Genomic DNA, 20,864 nt, shown 5'->3' with positions numbered 1-20,864 from the left:
GGATAGGCAGAGGTAGAAGAGGTGTGGGACACAGAAGAGGAGGTGGCCATGTGGCCATGGAGGCATAAACAGCTGAATCTGAATGCACAGATTCTAGTCCAGGGGTAGTGATTTTGGGTTTCTGACCTCCAAACTGTGAGGAAATCGCTGTCTGTTGTTTTAAGCCACCAGGTTTGTGGCCGTTTGTTCCTGCAGCCACAGGAAAGCAATGCAGGCAGATGGGGTACAACTCCATTCACCATATTGTGGCTGAATTACCACGGGTGAGCTCCAAATGTAAGAATTCTGCAACAGCAAATACAAGCATCCTGTGAAAAACTGGCTCAACAGCTTACGAGTGCTGTGTACTCTATTATTGGTAATGTAGGTGCTACACACCTATCGGCATGACCTACAGAAACCTCACATGTATGTGAAACACACACCAGATGGTCTCATACCCTCAGCAGTCAGACACGCAGATGTTTTCTGAGTGAATGGATGTGACTTCAGGCCTCAGTTTCCCCCACCACACAACAGGATTGTGGGAATGGGATGGGCTGCCCAGATGGGAGGGGCTGGAGTCAGATGTTGTTAGAGCACCTACTGTATGCAGGGTTGGGCAGGGGCAGAGATGGGACTTGGCACGTGGCCCAGACACTGGTGCGCCAGCAGAGGGCTGGGGACAGCCCGATTCAGGGAATCGGATATACACCCCCACAGCTGCCTGGGGAGTCTCAGAGACGGCGTGCCATGGAACCACTGCACACGGACAGAAACCAGAGCCAGAGACACACCAGGGCAGGACACCCCGTTCTCTGGCCTCATCCCTCAGTCCTGCAAGGCAAAGGGCCTCACTACTCAGGGACTGGGAAGGACCCCGGTCTGGCTTTGTTGCAGTGGCAGTGGGGAGTCCCTCGCAGTCCTCCACACAAATGCCCATCCTGTGACCCCAGAGTCAGGCCTGGGCAGAGTCGGGGAGCCGCCCCTGCCATGTGGGCTGGATGACCTTCCTCTCAGCTCCAGAGCTCCTTTCAGGGGCGGCCAGGGCCCATCTGCCCAGCCCAGTGGCTACCCCTGCAGGCTCAACTGGCCACAGACCACAAGGAAGCGCTGCTGACCCCACCTTCACTTCACATTCTATCACCAATCTGCAGGCCTGAGCCGTGGCCACTCACTTACTCCCTATAGACTCTCCTCTCCCTGTTAAATGAGGAACTAAGTGGCTTGCCAGGTTTTCACAGCAAAAATTCAGCCAAGCAGAGTGACTCTGGGCACTGGGAGTGAGTGAGGAAGACTAGACCAAAGCCCTGGCCAGAATCTGGAAACCAGGTCCAGGATCTAGACTAGAAGTCCCTGGGCCCCAGCATCTGCGTCCTCAGCTCTACACGCTCACCCTGAAAGCAGGGGCTTGAAGGGCTGTGCTCACCATGGGGCCACAGTGAGCGCTCAAAACTACTAGTGTGTTTGCTACAAAGGCCAGGCTCTCCCTGCCTGTGCTCATGCTATTCCTCCTCCACTGGCCTGCAGTCTCTCTGATCACTCCAAAAGACAGGCACCTGCAACTCAGCAGTGCAGGAGGCTGGCTCCTGTGGGCCCATGGTGCCCACGACAGGCATCTGGACACATGGGTTACAAAGTCCATCCTCACTGCAATTCGAGAAAGACAGTGGATGAGCCGGTCCTCAGCCCTGGGTCAGCAACTGCTCACTTCCTCTGGAGCCCTGGTGGGCAAGGGACTCTGCCCTCCCACCCACTTCAGGGTTTCAGGGCAGAACAAAGGGGTTAAAGAACAAAGGCAAATCCTCTCTTACAACAGCATCAGACAACTGTTTCAAAATATATTAGATTTGGTTTTTATTGTAGAGCACACATATCAGGGCAAAGTGCTGCACACACAACTACAAATCATTTTTGGGAAAAAAGCTGTAAAAAAAATAAAACTGCAACTGCTTTAGTTATGAAGTCCGAACTTGAGGAATCCACGCTGGCAAAGGAGTTCTGGCCCCAAAAGGGGCATCTTGATGGTGGCTGCCCAGCTCTCTGCAGCCTCCTCTTGGACCAGCCCCTAGATGGGGCAGCCTAGGGACTGGGAGGGGCTCTGCTCTCAGTGGGCCTGGGTCTTAGGCCTGCTGGCAAGGAGACATTCCTAAGGAACCGCGATCAGCAAAACCTTGAAGCCCTCAAAGATGAGTGGGTGGAAACTGCCAAAAACTTCACTTTTTTCCCCTTTTGTTATTATTTTTTAAAAGCCCCTTCCCCAGGTCTGATGCCCGAGGTGGAGGAGGCTCCCGCTCCATCTGCAGGCCCAACTCTGGCCCTGGATGTATGCTGCAGGAGGGCCCTTCCTACGGCGATGACACAGGGAGAAGGCCCACGCTGGTCGACGGATGAGAAAAGAAAAGGAAAGGAAAAAGCCAGGAGGCCAAAGGAAAAAAAATGAAAACTCAGAACAAAAGAGAACAAAACCCTACCACACACCACAACAATTTTCCATACCCCAAATGCTAGACCTGGAAGGACACCAGTCCCTCCAGCTAGAAACAACTCCTAAAACTGCCCAACATGGCAAGTCTATAACTATTCCGTACATTCGCACGCATATGCTTGAAAGGAGCGACCAGCAAAGAGGTGGGCTCCCAGCAAGAGGTCAAGACCACTGCAGCCGGTTCCTTGGCAGCCAGGGACCCGTGGGCAGAGCAGGCCAGAGGGCGTGCAGGAAGCCCGAGGTTTCAGCCAATAACAGCTCTAGGGCAGCAGAGGCTGACACCGTCCAGGCTTCTGCTCGTCATTCCCCTCAACAGCTGCAGGAGGGGTATCCACCTGAGCTGCTGGGCCTGGAGAGCAGGTGAGCGGTGGGAGGGCAGCAGGCTCCCTGCAGAACCAGCAGGACCTCACCCCAGTGCAGACATAGGTGGGAGGAAAGGGAGGAGACTGAACTTCATTTACAACACTGAGAAGATTTACATTTAAAGCAAAACAAGAATTTTCTTAACCAAAACATTTCGCTGCTTTTAAATAACCCAGCATGACACAGCCCTCCACACCTCTACTGGCCCCTCCAGTGTGCGCTTCTGTGCCTACAGATGCCAGCAGCCTTTCCATCCAGGAGGAAACCCAGAACAAGAGAACCAGGTCCTGGCCAATTCCATTCTTCAGCCTTAACAGGCAACAAACCAAGGGGAAAAAAATAGAATCCAAAAAAAAAAAAAAGTGGGGGTGGGGGGAGGAAAAAACCCTCAGAACAGAACAGAAGGAGGGGCAGCTAGTGAGGGTCATGGAGTCCGGAGGCGCTGGCTTTAGTGCCGCCGCATCTTCACCTTGCGGGCGGGGCTGCCCGCCGCCTCCGAGCAGTCCTCCCCGGGCTCGTAGGACTTGCGCCGGTAGTTCTCGGAGCTGAAGCGGCCCCCCCGCCGGTGTGCGGGCAACAGCACAGACCGCCGGTTCTCCTCCTTGTCCATCTCCAGAATCCGAGGCCTGTGGGGAAGTGTGGGGGAGGCATTACCCAGCCACCCCAGCTGGCTGGTTCTCTGTGGGAGCGGCACTGGCAGAAGCACTGCCCCGTGTCCTGGTCCCACGAGGTGCCAGTGCCCCCAAACCCGGTTTCTGAGACATTCCCCAATCACCCTGTGAGGTCTGCTGGGCTCTGAGTCTGTACCCCAGGACATTGCCAAGGTCGCCAGACACAAGGTGGCCTTCCTATCGCAGCCTTGAGACCCTGCCCGGTCCTGCTGCCTCCCTGGCTTCTCAGTCCTTCTCAACGCCCACTCTCCCTCTCTGCTCACCAGCCCCACTACTCTAAGAGCTACCAAGCTCTTCCTGTCTTGGGATTTCAGCCTACATGACACCTTCTGACCAAACTGCCCTTCCCACATACCATCCCATCCTCCAGTCTCTGCGTGAATAGCTTCCTCAGAACCCTACTGGGAGGAAACCCTGCTCCGCAAACTTCCAAGTCCTTCACTTCCCCTCGAACTCCCAAAGAACCCACAGGAGCACCTCAGAGTGTCCTGAGCAAGGGGAGGCCTGCAGCACCCCCACAGGAAGGTAGTCAGGGCTTAGCTGAAGACGCCATCAACTGCAGCAAAGCAGACAGAAGGCTCTGAAAAAGTGGGCGATGGCAGGCTCCGAACCACCTACCCGACCGCCCACCCATCTCACTCTGCAGTCAGGCGGTGGTACCGCTCTGTTGGCCTACATTGAGGGACCACAGCTGAGTACCTGTGGGCAGCATCGGGGTCTGCCTTGCGGTGGGACCGCTTGGGTTTCAGAGCGGGGTCCCTGTTGTTTCCCGACAGACGATCTGAGGCATAGCTGGGTGGCAGCACGGAGCTGCTCAGGGACTTGGTTTCCAATCGGGGTGCATCTAATCTTGTCCTGCAAAGGAAACACACGTGGGGTCACCCGCGGGCCTCTGGGGAGGGCATGGCCCCATCAGACCAACTCTGGCCAGGCTAGGTGAGGCCAGCACTCTCTGTTCTGTGGTCCGGTCTCCTCGTGGGTCAACTAGGGACTGGTCTGGCTGACTTGCAAAGACCCTGCTGCCCCAGGGGAAGGACCCCAAGGCTCTCTCAGCCGGACGGGGCAGCCCCACCTCACTCCCCTCAGACCTAGAGACCCTTTGGGGATGTGAGCTGCACCTGCCAGAGGACTGAGGGCCCCACTGGTGGGCTCCACACTCCCAGACATGCCTACCCCTGCCTGGAGACCCGAAAGGAAGGTCCACAGGTCCAGCGTGTGGAAGGGCTGGAGGGGAACAGAGGCAGAGCCCAAGGAGGCCCAGGCCCACCTCCACATTCACGCTTGGCTCTAGTCCCACCACAGCCACCTGGTAGCCTTTGCTGGTTCCTGAACACTGGCCAAGCCAAGGCCAGAGGGCTTCTGAAGGCAAAGCCCCCACCGAGCACTGGAACACAGTGCCTAGTCAAGGACTCAGAAGAAAGGATGGAGAAGGTGGGTAGGGGGTAGCCTAGGACAGCGATCTGAGTTCTTTATGAGGTCAGGCCAGGAGGAAGCTGGTGTGGGAAGCCTCCAAGAAGCCCGAGGTCTTGTGCGTGATCAGAGACAGCCAGCAAGTCAGATGGCAAGAGAAGCCAGGGGCGCAGCTGGCAAGAGGCCCTGAAGGCACCTTTGCCATGGGTTGCTGGACATAAAAGACAACTGGGTCCTGAAGAAGAAGGTGCTGTGGCCAGGCAGGGCTCAAAGGACAGCCTCCCGAGAACCCTGGGGGAAGAGAGCAGAGGGGAACGTGACAGCTGCCTTGGGTTCTTGGAACAACTACATCCAGTCCTCACAACAGACAAAAAAACTGGGTCAGTGAGGAAGGAAGTCATGTACCCTGGAAGTCCTGAGAGAGCGCTAGTCTAGGTGAGACTCCAGGCCTGGCAAGCAGGAGCCACAGGGCTCCAAACCTGGGCTGGGGTAACTCTCTGGAGGTCAGCAGGGGACGCCTTTGCAGCAGGGCACCAATATTCTGATATCATCAGATCCAAACTGGTGGAAAGGCAGGCAGGGCCCGTGTCCCTGTCCCTTTGCTCTGGCCTCTTAGATGGAGAAGCTAGAGGGGCCTGGCTGCACTGACTGGCCCACCAGTCTCAGCCTCCCCTCTGGGGACCCTCGGGCGACAGGACCTGTTAGCAAGAGAAAGATGCAGCCCTGAGGCTGCCCTCAGAGTCAAGCTAGGCACATCCTGCCCCTTCTGAGCAAAGGCTTCTCTCAGTTCTCAGGGTCCAGAGACCCAAGACAAGCCACCTCCTTCAAGGCCAGGGGCACTGGGAAGAAGTGGTGCTGGGCACCCCTGACCTGAGGGTGGGAACCAGAACCACCGCTAACTCTAAGACACGTGCCCCTACACTGCCGCGCTAGAGCTGGGAGCACACACGCAGGCAGGAAAGCCTGTGTGGACAGGACTGAGGGCCCAGGACCACAGGGTAGTTTCATCAGGTGAGCGTGGACAGCCAGAGAAGAGTCTGGCCCATACCTCTGGGGCTAGAAGGCACACCCCGCCACGCAGGCAGGGCTGGCGCTCACTCAGCCTGTGGGCCCCACCCTCCCTGAGCTGCTGTGACTACGGCGGCGGCCTGAACAGTGGGGGGCCTTCACCATGGGCCCATGACCACTGGGGCTGTGGGGAGATAGGTGGGACCAGCTGAGTGGACACCAATCAGGGCCACAGGCCAGCTCTGTCTCTCTCTAGCTGCCTGAGAGAAGGAGAAAAGGGCAGCTTCCCACACCCACACTCCACCACCGTCACATCAGCCCACGGGGAGGGGGTGATCAGAGGCAGCTCTACCAGGAGTCAGTCTCCCTACCCACTCTGGGGAATCTATGAGCTTGGGGCCCTGAAGGGCTCCTGACACTCCCTAGGGGCTATGACAAATACATCTCACAACTGATGGAGGAACATCCACCAAGCTGCAGGAAGCCAGGCTAGAGCCAGACCCCCAGCCCAGAACCCACCAGCAGTGCACCTTCAGAGCTCACCCCCTTAAAGGGCAGCCAAGATCAGGGCACAGGCCAGGGTCCAGTGGACAAGAGCCACAAGCTTGGAGGCAGGAAGCCCGGTTCTAGCAGTCTGGTCTAGGGTCTGGTCTCCTCCAGTGGTAGCAGAAACAAAGACCCTCCTTAAAGATCTGAGTCAATGTCCAGGGGGTCACAGCAAAGCACCCCAGGTACGTCAGGAGAGTTCCCAGGGCAAAGCATAAATTGGGTGTAGGTACACGGGAAGCCATAACCAAGGGAGTATGGCCAAACATTAATAGAATATGTTAATACATGACCTGAGAGGAAGGGAGAGGGCTGATTGTCCCAGGCACTGTCCTCCGATTGAAGAATGCAAAATCAGAGAACCAGTGTGGACTCAGTCCACAGCTGCTATCCCTGGGGCCCCCTGAGGCCCAGGTGGGCTCTCCTCACTGTGGCAGAGCTGAGAGCAGTCCCTGGAGGAGGACCACTTCTTAGAGACGGGAAAGCAGCCTGCTCTTCAGGCCCCACTGCCAACCACCTGTGACTTCTGGCCCCACCCCCAAGCGCCCCTGTGCCACAAAGCCTGGCCTTTTCAAGGGAGCAAGGAGACTGGGGTAGCGAGGCAGGTGCGTCTGATTACTCCTCCATCTTCAAGTGCCCTGGCCGCTCTAAGCATCAGATTTAGTCCATGCCCTGTCCCTCCCCTAGCAGGACCACCAGCAGTCCTCAGACAGGTGCAACAGCCTGCTGTGGTCAGGGGGCCAGAAGAATACCTAAGCAGTTCCCCAAAGAGAGAGACAGCCCAAGCACATACATGGTCCTGGGCTTCCAGCAGACTGCCCCCCAGACCCAAGCCTACAGAACCACCAGGCCCTGAGGGCAGCTTCCTCCAGTCGTGCAGCCTGGCTACCACCACGCCACACCACACAAGCTTAAGCCAGAGGCCCAGGAGGCAGGGCTCCACAGAGCCCAGACACACCACAGGGCCCAGATGATGGGCGCGCAGGGATCCCCCAGCTGAAGCCCTGGTAAGGGCTTCCTGCCCCCCTCCCTCAAGACACAGGCCTCCCTGCACCTGGGCTCTCCCTCCTCCCGCTGCACCTGACTTGAGCACAGCGTCCTTATCACAACCCCAACCCATCAGTTGGGAGACCTGCACTGGGCAGGCCAGGAGACAGCAACATGCCAGGAGGCTGGGGGCACTCAGGGGCTGACCGACCTGCAGCTGCAACCTCAACCCCACATCCTGGAGGGTAGTCCCCTTGCCACTTAAAATACCCTCAGCTCCCAGTTCTCTACTGGTACAACAGAGGCAAGAAAGCCCTTCTGTATGTGAGGCAAGGGGTTCTCGACTCACAGCACCCACCCCAGGGGCTCAGGGTGCTCCATTGTGCAAACCACCGCCGGCCACAAGAGTCAGCACCAGGAAACCAGGGTCCAAGGTCGCACTCAGCTATTTACTGGTTGTGATCCCAACACTGAACTGCAGCCTGAGGAACGCACTCAGGGAGGCTCTCCTAAGGTCAGTTCCAGCCTCCAGGCAGGAAACTACGACACTACGTCCTATGTGAAGACTCAGCATCACTCACCTGCAAAGGAGCTGTGTTTTGCTGAACCAGAAAGCACCTGGCCACCGCCTGCCCATCTCCCCCATGAGGTCTTTAGAAAGACTTACCCTAGTGCTGACCAGCCTGAAGTGGTGACAGAGCCCCCAGGCCAACTCTCAGCAGCCTATGTAATCTTTATCCGAACCCAAGAGAAGGCAGGGCTGGTTCCCCCACCTACCTACAGGGAACAGAGCCCATCTGAGGGGGCCTCACTCAAGGACATCCACCAAGGCCACATCTGTGACTCCTGGCAGTGCCTAAGCCAGGATGCTCCCCTCTCCATCAGGTCACCAGCTTTTACTTTTCCACCTGGTGCTGCTCCTCACTGGCCAGAGCTGTCCTCCTCTGGACCACCTCAGTGCCAGGGCCTAGATGACCAGGGCTCTCCTAGCCTCCTTTGCTTTCCCAGTATCAAAATGGCTGATCTTTGAGTCCTGAAGGACAGGCAGAGTAACCAACTTTCAGTGTGTAGACACGGGTCATTTGGGTGGGGAGTGGGGTGGCTGTGGATCAGACGGTGAACATGCTTGAAGAGAAAGTATTCCCAACAGTGGTCACTGCTCCAAGAGCCTGGGACATCAGCTCACAGGCCATCCTTGGAGCTGCGGGTCCTTTAATGGCAGCAAGGAGCAGACAACAGGGAAGACACCGAGAGGAGGTGACTCACTCGGCAGGTGACAGTGCGGCCCTGCCTCTTCTCTGCTCCCCAGGGTGGCTGCTTACAGCTGGGCACTGCACACCTCAGCAGCCCCGCACATCCACCACCCCTTTCCGCCCCCTTTCCAAGGTCTGTGCTACTGTCCTCCAGCCCAGTCCCTGGCTGGCTCCTGGGCCCACTCGGGTCAGAAGGTCAACCCACAACAGCCATCCTCCAGGGTCAGAACACTGGCAAGGGCTCAGCTGGTCAAAGAGTGCAGATTCCTAGTCCACCAAGGAGCACACAGCTTGGGCAGCCAAGTACAGGGACCACCACACAAGGAAGGATGACTCGGACTCTGGCCATTTTCACCTGCACCTCCAGTGAAAATCTCCCTGGACAGGCTTATCATGTGGAGCTGGGAGGGACAACAGGAGGCATCATGTTGGTTCTACTCCCCTCCACCCCCGGTTCCCAGGCCAAACCTATCTCCAGCTGCTCTTGGAGGTCCCAGGCACATCTGACAAGAAATCACTGCAGAGGAAAGCCAGAGAGGAGCGACACTCAGCTGCCTCACTTTCAGGTCATGGATTCTGGAATATGCTGGGAACCACAGGAAATGCAAGCATAAAGACAGATGAAAAACCTTCTTCCGATGGATTCTGGGAATATCCTTAGGCCAGAGGAGAGAGGCTGCCATGCTGGCCGCTGTCTGGTGCTCCTCTTGGTGCCCAGTGCTCTGCCTGCACCACAGATCTGTCCACAACTCCATTCTACAGATGATAGACTCAATGTTCTGATTTGGCAAAGTGGCAGAGCCATGCCAAAAAGACGTCACCATCACAATACTCTGGAGTTCTGAACCCAAAGGGCCAAGATGGTGAAGTTATAAACTGAAGTCAGAAAGATGGTAGGCCAGAAAGTGAGGATGTACTTTAAAAAACAAAGAGCTCCCAATGGCTAAAGCAGAAACAAGTTGAGCACAGAACAGATACCACAAGTCCATGCTGCCGTCAGGAAACAAAAGAACAAAGAAGTAGACAAAGGGAACAGAACAATCTCCCGCAGAAGATCCCAAATGGCCTTCAAGGAGGTGGCACTCACCCCCTACTCCTCACATGTGGGCCACCCATAGCAACGTCTTCGCTGAGAGGACAGCATGGACAGGGGGCAGCAGTGACTCCAGAGGCAGAAACCCAACAACGCCACCTTAGCCAGGTGCTTGAGGTCAGTGTGGACAATGGAAGGCCCTGTGCCTGGGACGTGATGTGACAAGAAGGGCACTGCCCCTCTGTGGCCTCCTCACCAAACCCACAACTAGTGTGACCATGAGGCAACATTGCATACTCCCCAGCTGAGGGCCTTCTGCCATATACCTGGCCGGTCAGTGTTACCACAAATAAGGTCAGTGTTATTACAAGTAAGGCAAGTCTGAAAAGGTATCACAGCAGGCGTGACACAGAAGTGGCATGACCACCAAATGTCCCTCTGGGACAGAAGAGGACGTGAGAAGGAACTGGGACATGTGAATAAAGGATGAACCTGGGTTAATCGTCCAGGTCGTTACTGGTTTCCCGACCATGATAAACGTGCCACACTGACGTGAGACGTTACCAGGAGGGGATAGGGTGCGCTCTGCTGTCTGCATGGCTCTGTAAATCTAAATCTGTTCTGAAATATAAGGCAAGTTATAGGACATTCTGTTCCAGCCTGGGTCTAGGCACTGGCCCCGCCCTGCTCATTGATTTCCACACAACCTGAGCAATCAGCCAACCTCTCAAGACACCAGTCTCCATCCAGGGAGGATTGTCTTGACCCAGTGTCTGCACGGCTCAGTCCAAGTACCGCTTGAGCACATACACACAAAAGTGCTGGAGATGCCAGGATTGGCCATGTTGGTCATTGTTTTCCTGACCCCCGGCCAAAGAGGAGGGACAGCCACAAGGAACGCACCTGCTGAACACATGGTCAGCCACTTACCTTCATCCCCACTCCTCACTCCCTGCTCCTCACAGAAGTGAAAACCCAGGCAACTTTACAGCAAGCTGCTGAGGCACACCTAAAAATATTCAGTGAGATGCACACGCAACAGATTGGAACAAGGAGGAAGGGAAAGGAAGAGGTGGGAGAGGCCAGGTCTGGAGGAATACTCCCAAACCCTGTCTCAAGATCCAGGTCAGAAACCCTGGGAGTGTGTGCTTTTGCTCAGCCCTCACAGTGAAGGCTAATGAGAGAGGGAGCCAGACAACAGGGCACTCACTTCCTGAGGATGATGACCGCTCTGCGCTCCTTGATGTCCTGAGGCCGGATGCAGTGGGTGATTTCATCAGCAGCATATCCACTGAAAAGAAACAGCACGTGAGCATGGATGGACAACCAAAGATCCCAGGGGTGAGGGGGCAGAAGTAGGGTCCTGGTCTTAAGGCCACCCTCCGCCCCCTTACTTAAGAGGTCCAAAGATCTACATGAAAGGAAATAACGTGTTAAGTTTCATGATATTTCTACCCAGAAATCATTAAGGGAAAACCTGGGATGAGGCAAAGGTAGGTCTTGAAGCAGAAGCCCAGAAGAAAATCTCCTTGCACAAGCAAGAAGACCTTTCAAAGGGCCCCCAAGAGGGCACACCTTGAGTGGCTTTGGAGGCAGGCAGAGTGACTCAGGCTAGACCATGGGGAGAAGAACCGCATCCCCTCCCCCCACCCTACCCCTGGGCTGGCAGAGGAGACCAAAACAGATGCTGACAGCACTGAGTCACCAGAGAGAACTACGGCAAAAAGAGAATTTGTCTACTTGGAAAAAAAGCTTTCCATAGCCTTCTTTTTAGGGGATCCAAAATCTTGATGACAGCTGTGTTTGGAATGTTTTAAGAATTCCCATCACACTCAAGTATCTATTTATTTTCATCAAACTACATGATTTTTAAAAACTGCTCAGACCAGTGAGTGTGGGTAGATGGCTGTCCTCTACACAGCTAATGTCTCTCCAACTTGGAACTCTAGAAGCAAACTCGGCTCCCTGAGCACATGCCCTCACTGGGGGCCTAGCAGCCAAAAGGCACCCCCACCCCGAGTTACCCAACTGAGCACAGGGAGCGCCACACCCAGAAAGACACCCAGCCCCAGGCCGCCTCCTCCTACTCAGGGGCCCCTGGCTGCCCCCCACCATCCTGTGTTCAGCAACCAGTCAGTTCCTTCTCAGCTGTCAGAAACACAGCAGGCCTCTGAAGGACTTCTCAAAATGGCCAGGTTACCCCCACTTGGGCAAGAACTGGATACAAGAGCAAATGAAGTCCAAGAAAGAACCACGCCTGATAGGAAGATCTGATATGAAGCCATGTGGAAGGCAGAGGAAAGGACCCTTATGTTAGGAATTTTCCCCTCTGAGCTGCTCCTCAGCCAGTTTTTCAATTTTCTCTGTAAATAACAGTCCCACAAGAAACTACAGACAAGTATCCACAGTCAAATCAACCTGAAAACACTGATGAGTTTAAAAACGCATTGGTACGTTAAAGGATCTGAGAATTACTACTGCAAAAAGAATCTGCTGACTTCGTTTAACTGAGCACTGACCAAAGAACGTTCTCTCAAATAACACCTATTAATATCTGGAGGCCCAGAGAGAAATGCCACACAGGATGGAGAAGCTGAAGAGACCCAAGAAGAACCTGAGCTCTGTCACCTCAGTTGAGCTGCATGCTGGGTTGAACCCTCAGTGCCTCCATGTGCAGGGACAGCAGTAGGTTCTCAGGTGCTGGTGTGGTTGTGTTCTGTGACTTATGACTCCTTAGTGGTGACTCATGATAAGATTTTAAAAAGAGGTCAGTGCCTACTCTCATCCAGAATTACGTCCTAGGTCTTCCTGGTTGGCACCCTGGACAGGAGTAGTGGGAGGCCCACCAGCAGGATGACTGTGAGAATTCAGTTAGACAATGTGGGGTGCCTGGCGCCCACATTTACCAAACAGCTGACACAAGCCAGGGGTCCTGGACCCCCTAGATCCAGGCTCTGCCTGCAGCAGAGGCCTGGGCCCACTCCCAGAGCTGGGAGCTCTAGACCTCATCCTGTACTTTCCTGTCACTCCACTTTGCGGAAGCACAGGTACGGTCTGTGAGACAGTCCCATGTAAATCCAGGACTTTCCCAAAAGCAATCCAAGGCACATCTCTATGGCCAAGATCTGCAGTACAGGCTGCAGGCAACCTTCCTTGTGCTAACAGGAAGACCTAACCTGTGTTAACAGGTTAGTGTTACTAACCTGTCTGACTTGACTACAGGAGCTGCCAAGGGCCCCGACTTCTCATTTTCAACAAGGAATTGCATTCCCTAACACAGAACCTGATCAAATTTTACCTGTCCCCACCTCCTAAAGGCTTCAGAAAGAAGAGCAAGCCAGGCCAGGTTCCTGCCACCCAGCCCAATCTCAGAACTAGGACAGAGGTGGGACTGCACGGACTCCACCTCAACAGTTCACTAGCAGTGGTTTTTCAGAACTTCTGTCAGCTATAACACAACCTACTGACCCCTCCTCAGTATCAGGCTGCACTGGAAGTAGAAGGCTCAAAGTCCTGATCTATGGAAGCTCTTCAGTCTCAATTTCAGCAGAGACTACAGAAGGTTATTTACTGCCAAGGAACCTATCTGCTACAAGAGAAACTGTTTGAAAGTCCCATTCCGCCAACTTGAAATTTAATATGCCCTGGGTCCAGTCCTACCCTTGGCATGAAGAAAAGTGCTGGCACCTCCGGCCCTTTTGTTTTCACAGGGAAGGGAGAGGAGAAAGCACCTCGGGATGGTATGCGCCTGGACAGGGCCCCCCACGGCCCTCTCTACGCAGCAGTGACCAGTGCACCACCAGCACACAGAGCCAGAGCCTGGCTGCCACCCACCACGCTGCACCTTAGAGTGATTCTTCAAGAGTCTCTCCTCCCTTGGGAAGCTCTGCTCAACTCTCTAGGCTGGGTTTCCCCAAACCGCTCACCCAAATCTCTTGACTACTACTGTTCAGCCTGTGGCAATTGTCTTCCCTACAAGACAAAGCTCTGCAAAGGCCTTCCACATCTCTACATGCAGCAGATACTAAATGATATCTGTGTTGAGCTCAACGTTTCTATTGCTTTGAAGACTCAGAGACTGCGGTAAGTCAGTCTGTCCTCAGAGGATTAGGTGCAGGTCAAAGGAGGAGTCTGGAAGACTCTTTATAAGGGACTGTGCAGAACTGCACACCTCTCCTCAAGGGGACAGCCCTGCACACAGAATTATTAAGGCACAGTTCCAAGGAGGCTGCCATTCCCCATCTACTATGTGTTTTGCCCAGGGCAGACAGAACCAGAGATGGAGGGACTGCCTAATAGCCTCCCTCCAATGGGGGCTAGCTGTTTTGGCAGTCCTCATGAACCTGCCTCACCTGTGAGAGGTCTAGAAGACCCCCCTGAGGCTTGGGGCAGGGGGACGGGAAGGGCAGCAGGCTGGTCTCCTGGGCACAGGAGAACTGTGAGCTCAGGCTCAAGTTATAACCACATGTGAACCCCCTAGAAAACACATAGCCAGTACGATGAAGCAGTCCTGGGGCTTTCTGAACCCAGAACGAAGGCAGTCAACACGCTCCAAGTCCCAATTCTGTACACATCAAGGTATAAATAGAACACAGCTGAGCACAGAAACAGCTCATCTTCAGACACTCCACCAAAACCTCAAGCTTCAGTGGGGTGAAAGAGAGTCAATCTTCCATAAAAGCTCTAGGATGTCAAGAGCCCTACAATGCAGAGGCAAACTAAGGGCCAGAGAGATTAAGTAATCTTCCCAAAGGCAAACAGCTAAAGTGGTGGCACTGGAACTCTAATCAAACTCTTGGTTTCAGTGTCACCACTACACTGGTTTTTGCTTTTTGGGTGGAGCGTGATGGGGAGGGAGAGGAAGAAAAGCCCACCTGTGTTTCCCAGTGACAAGGTCCAGTCTGTCTGGGGGGCCTCACTGACCTCAGCAAAGGATACAGGTGTTCCCACCACTCCCAGAGAAGAAGTCTGCAAAGGTGAACCTCTGCCTCTGAGTAGCTAGCATCAGATCCCAGCAACGGCCACATACCAACTGCCCAGCTGAAAACGGCTCTCTAGAGTTTCCGCTGAGCTTCATGACTGAGACTGTCACCAGCCCGCCTGCTTCCTTCCCTTTGCTGCCCTCTGCCTTCTAGTCAAGCCTGGGAGAACCAAGGCCAGCCAACACCCCTGGTCCAGAACTCCTCCTGAGAATAAACAGCCCTGACTTCCTCCTGAGGTCCCTCCCCCTCTCATGGAATCAGAAGACTCCACACAAGAGATGTGGCCCAGACCTATCTGCCCTACATTCCCGACTATTTTAAGCCAGAAAGCTAAATTTTGCTTTCAACCAGCTGAACAAAATCAGTCCTCTGCTCAGAACTGACAGGGTGCCCACTCCACCCAACATCAACTGTTATCAGGAGGTCACAGGCTGTGCTCACCGCAGCATGTCTTGTGGCTGGGTGACCCTGCCATCTCAGACAGGCCTGGGTCTTCCGGCATGTGGCCACTACAACCACAACCCAAGAAGCAGTGATTAAAAATAGCGCAAGTAAGCAATTAGCCTTGTAATTATTCCAGTTAATCCAAATGAAATCTGTCTTAATCTCTCATTTACTGTACAGAGAACAGGAGAAGGAATATGGGATAAACTGATACATAAAGAAGAGGTAAAGATATTTATTTCCCTAGAGAACCACATTAAGAGAGGACCTATTGAGGCCCAACATGGAAAGGTTACAAAAGCACTTCCAGAAGGGTCTGTGAGGCCTTGCTCTAAATGTTCACTTTTGGACACTGCTGAATCAATGTTTGCCACACACTGAAATCCATGCCGACTGCTGTTAAATAAAAAACTACTCCTGCCATGTTGCCTTGGACAGGTACACCCCCCCACTGCCATGAACAACACAAGTCTGAGTCAGATGAGAGTGACTAGAACCCTCCGCATCTGTAGAGAACCACTGTCTTCACCAGCCCCTTTCCTATGGGCAGCTCACAGCTCTGGGCTGGGATACACACTGGGAAGTGCATGCAAGCTCCCCTCCCACCAACCTGGGGAAGAGCCCAAGCAGGACTTGAAGAGTCACTACCAACAGGCAGGTGTTCACCCACCTGCACAGCAAGCAAGCTGAGAAAGCTAAGCGAGCAGGTGCTGGAAAACTTAAATTAGTGGGGGTGTCTAGAGCCCAAGAGTAGTGGCTCTCCACTGGGGAACATTCTACCCGCGGGAGATATAGGGCAACACCTAGAGATGTTCTTCACTGTCACAGAAGGTGCTTCCGGCACCGGTAGACAGAAGGCAGGGATCCTGCTAAACATTTCACACCACACAAGACAGCCCCCATCAACAGGTAATGAACCGGCCCAGATGCCAACAGCACTGCTGCTGAGAAGCTTGGACCTAGAGCTTCATCGAGGCAGCCGCACAAGAGCCCTCACCCTCAGGTCCAGGTTGGCTCTGAGGACTGTAATGAGCGCCATCTGCCCCTAGTCAGCCTCAAGGCATAGCCCCTGACCTACAGCCACTTCCCAAGCGCTCCCTCCGCCCACACCTTCTCTGCTTGGCTTACTCACAGTCACCTCCAAGTCACTGTTCAAGCTGCTGCTGACTTCCTCCTGAAAGCTTTCATCCTCCAGAGTGGATTCCTGCAGTTACCTTCCTAGGCTGTCACTAACCATCTGTGGCCTCCCCTGGGCCAAGAGCAGTTTAAGGTTCTCCCACAAGAAGCAGGGGAACACTTGTCATCCTGTGTATGAAAGCACCTGGGTAAGGGTCCACCTGGTGCGGGGCCCTCTTGAAGACACTAAATCACCAGATTTAGTTCTAACAGGCCTTGGAAGTTGGCATCAACCCCACTTACAGGCATAAAAGCCGGCTCAGAGAACGCCCACAAGATGCCAAAGCAAATGAGAGGACAGCTGGGTTCAAAGCCCTGGGGCAGCACTTTTCAGGACAGGGCTGAGCCTCCCACACTGACTCCTCAGCCAAGTCAGAACCCAGGAGGAAGGGACTGGGAAAGCCTCAGGACTGTATACTCTTCTAAGGAAAAGATGAAGAAAATTTTCCTGGTGATGCAATCCTGCTGCTGATCACTAACAGACCTGCACTTTAAGAACTTGAAACTTTTCTTCAATACAAGGAGTGCATGTGTGGGAGGAAGGGAGACTCTCAAAGTCACAAACTGCCTCTTATGCCCCCACATTTTACACATCAGACCACTGTGAGACCTTGAGCTGACAACCCAGAGATTCTGTGATTATGTGGGACACTAGTATCCCATTAAGAGACCAAATGGCCCTTGAGTGAAACCCTTTTAGGACAGAGAGCCCTTCAGTGAAGTCAGACACCAAACTGCCTCACACAGCAGGCCACCTGGGAGAGTCTGCCCTGGAAATCCCATCCTACAGGGCTCCACTAAGACTTCAATCTGCAAGCACCACACAGAGAAGCTCAGGGTCCAGGTGACAAGTGGGTACCTGAGAGGTAAGTGGCCCTCTTATCTTTTGATGTACAATGGAGCCAAAGCACTGCTTCCGCTGCTACTAACTTTCCCAACTTTCCCATGGGAAGACCTTGGTATCACCCAGCTCTGCTGCTATTCCTAGAATGGGAAGCAGCCTCTGCTGCTCCCCTGAATGAACACAGAAGACTTGCCTTTAAGAGGACTCCAGGAACCCTGTTTCTACCCATGACCGTGGCCTATGGCACTGACTGAACTTCAGAAGTAAAGCGACTCACAACAAAACCACAGTGTGTCCTGATCCTGTACTAGAGTCTGGTGGTCAACCAAGCCGCTGTGAATAGCTGCAATCTAGATCTCCTAAGAGGTTTTGGGGATTACTTAAGTACATTGCTAGATGTGCTTGTTTCAGTACCAGAAAAAGGCAGCTTTCAAATACATTTTCTGCTCCATAGAAACAGCAAAGGTGTTCCAGAAGGCAATCTCCTCCAGGGGACAGGGGAACTGAGGTAATTCTCAGCAGGATCCTGGACTGAAAACAGGCCAAGAGCCCAAGTTGTGCTGACACAACTACACAGCCCAACACCAGGTAAAAAGACAAGCTTTACTGTGTTTCATCTGGTCCTGATTACAGGCATCACATCTTACAAAGCAGCAGTGGGCTCTCCTGCGCCAAAGGGGGCTGCGTTTTAAGTCTGTTCTCCTGGCCCAACAACTGATGTGTTCAGCTCCAGGGCAGCCACTCCCCCTCCTGGGAATGGAGAGCACCATCAGTTAAATTCTCCTGGGGCCTTCCTCTGTGAGGATCTCCTCTGTTGCAAATCCTCTGGTTAAGCAGACCAGAAACTGCAGGTTTGGGATGACTGTTAGGCAGTAATTCCAACTAATTTTCTTAAAAACACACACACTTGGAGCTGGAGACCCCAAATGGAAAAGTGACTTGTTCAAATCAAGAACATTAAGAGACTCTTAAAATTAGCCTTCTGGAAAAATACCTTTAGACTACTTCTCGGGTCAACTCCTCGATCTCAACAAAGGTGCCCTGGAGATAGTTTTCTAGCTCCGCTGCTCTTACCGCTCGCATTTTATACGCAGACCCCGTTTCCCCGCCTCCACCCCCGCCCCGCACACAAAAGCCGGGGTCAGAGACGGAAAGCTCAGGCTCCCGTGGCCGCCCCCTCCTCCCAGGCGGTTACCTGAGCACAGTCACGCTCCCCCTGCGCACCGGTAGGGAAAGCACGGGCTCCGACACCCGGATAGGCTTGAACTGGAACTTGCAGCCAAAGCAGAGCGCGGAGTCGCTGAAGAAGGACACGGACACGATGGGGCGCTCAAAGATGTGGATGGGGTCCACGTGGGACACGATGCAGCCGCCGGGCTGGTAGTCGTTGATGACGGCGCTGTTGACGAAGCCCTCGGGGATGACGCGGTGCTCCACCAGCTTCTGGATGACCAGCTGGTGCACCCACTCGGGGATCTCGTCCACGTCGCCGGGCGGGTAGAGGCGCTCCTGGCCGGGCCCGCGCTTCTGCAGCTGCGCGCCGTACGTGTAGCCCTCGCCGAAGAAGTACTTGTTGCGCAGCGGAGCCCGGTCCACCGTGTGCTCGTTGTACAGGCCCTTCTCTGCGCGGGACACCACCTCGTCGATGCGGGCCTCGATCTTGGCGCACTCGTCCTGGCTGAACAGGCGCATCTGACGGATGCCGCTCTTCACCTTGCGTGCCTCCTCCTCCTTCTGCAGCTGCTGCTCCTCGAAATCGCTGCGCTCGGGGTCCGAGTCCTCGGGGTACTTGCGCTTGGCCCCGGACGCCGTGTAGGGCTCGGCCGCGGCGGCGGCGGCGGCGGCAGCAGCCACGGCGGCGGCAGCGGCCGCCGCGGCCTCTCGGCTGCCCGCCTTGTAGTTGTCCCGGGACGTCATGGACTTGAGCTTCTCCCGCAGGTCCGTGTAGCCGCTGGCGGCCGCCATGGCCCGCGCCGCAACTCTAGGGCCCTCCGCTGCGGGCGGGGCGGCCAGGCATGGCTCTGGGGTACGCGCCCGGGCCCCTGGCCGCAGGGGCCCTCAGCGCCAGGCCCGCGAGCGAGGCCGCGCGGCCCGACTGGGGCGTCGAGGGGCGGCCTCAGGGGCTGCGGGTCATGCGGCGGCGGGGGCGACGGGGCTCCCTCCTCCTCCGCGTCCGGGGGGGCAGGAGCGCCGGCAGGGCCTCATGCCGCGCAGGGCGGCCGCGGAGGCTCGGCCCGACTCCCGGCTGGACCCTCAAACGCCCGGCCCGGCCCGCACTTTAAAGCGCTCCTCACGACGTCACGGCCGCCCGCCCGACGTCCGCCAGCGCCGCTCCTCAGCGGGCTGCTCCAAGCGCACGCGCAGTACAGCCGGCCACCGCGGCTCCGCGCGCACAGAGCATGCGCGTGCGTGCAGCCGGGTCAGCAGAGAAGTATGCGCACGCGCAGACGAAGGCCGCTCGCCGTCCGCCGCCCCTCCCCCACCCACTGAAGGGGTCCGCGAGCGCCCCAAACAGCAGCCTGCCTCCTCGCCCCGCCACCCACGCGGCCGAAGGGCTCCCTCCACAGGAATGCGCTCACGCCACCAACACTGTCGCCACGCTGCGTTACGGCATCGTCCAAACGCCCAAAATCGCCTCAGCCCACAGCGCGCAATCACCGGGGAACCGCCACAAGCAAGGCTCCCCGGGCACCGCCCCTTTGGCGCTTCCGATTCTGTCATTGGGCCACCCGCCACGGGCCGGGCGGGACCAGACGGCAGCTTCCGGAAGCCGGTTGGCGCGTATGCCTGTCCATCCGACGGTCGCCTTGGCTACTGCGTCCATCCCCCCCTAATTCGCCGCGGGCGGGATGTAAGGACCCCTAAAAGGATGACCGGGTGGCTAAACGAGTGCCTGAGTGGAGAAGCGACCGAAGTGAAGACGTTTGCGCGCAAGGGAACTCTCAGATTCCTGGGTCGAGAGCCCCGGCCGAGCGCCCTGTCCGACGACTGCCGCCGCAGATGCCACCCCCCCCGCCCCCTCCCCGCGTGGACGTTGCCCGAGTCACGTCCAGGCGGCCGCGCGTGCGCGACTCTCTGGGGATGGCGGGGAGCCGGGACTGGAGCGCGGGCCTCGGACCCGGGAGTCGCCGCTCTACCGGGCGCCTAGCCCTTTGTTCAGACCCTCCAGGCCCCGCCTGACCCGCAGGCCTGCTCGCGTGGTCACGCTCCTGGGCCCGTCCCTCCCACCCGCGCCTTCACTGTGGTTTTTGGAGGCTTGGTTCACTCCTCTAGCAACCTCCCCAGATTTTTCTCTTGAATGAAATGCATCTTGGGTTTCGTAGTCTCTCCTTTCTGACCATTGTGCGCCCGCCCCGTTGTCCCTGCGCCCTCTCCACCCACCGTCCCTGGCTGGTCAGGGCCTGAGCTCAGGACCCTGCGACCTGGCAGGAGTGTTTTTGAACCATTACCTCCGGCTTAGGACCCCGACAAGCTCTGGAAGCGGGAGTGACATCAGTACCCACATGTGCGGTGGGTGCGCGGATGAGATCCAGTCCCATATCCTGTCCGTTAAGCAGAGAGGACTACTGGCCTCCATTTTGGGCCTGTTTGCACGTCCTAAACTGAGGGCCTAACGGTCTCTGCTGGGAAGTGGGGCCTGTCGTGGGGTAACTTGGCAAGGCCAGGCCAGCAGGGCCAGT

The 20,864-nt window shown here is 55.8% G+C and overlaps 1 protein-coding gene across 1 annotated transcript; it reads right to left on the bottom strand.

Moving 5' to 3' along the window:
- Positions 1-1,811: 1,811 nt before the first annotated feature.
- ALKBH5 (alkB homolog 5, RNA demethylase) lies at positions 1,812-19,864 on the bottom strand. The gene is made up of 4 exons (XM_065908997.1): positions 18,380-19,864; positions 10,949-11,029; positions 4,201-4,356; positions 1,812-3,456 (listed from the first exon to the last, which is right to left on the bottom strand). Exons 1-4 carry the CDS (start codon positions 19,147-19,149, stop codon positions 3,279-3,281), a joined length of 1,185 nt encoding a protein of 394 aa, XP_065765069.1. The 5' UTR covers positions 19,150-19,864; the 3' UTR covers positions 1,812-3,278.
- Between the last annotated feature and the right edge of the window lie 1,000 nt (positions 19,865-20,864).

Source organism: Muntiacus reevesi, chromosome 18, assembly GCF_963930625.1.
Source record: "Muntiacus reevesi chromosome 18, mMunRee1.1, whole genome shotgun sequence".
NCBI classification, from domain to species: Eukaryota; Metazoa; Chordata; class Mammalia; order Artiodactyla; family Cervidae; genus Muntiacus; species Muntiacus reevesi.
Note: the sequence above shows the minus strand (reverse complement) of the source record. Positions and strands in the feature narration are given on the sequence as shown.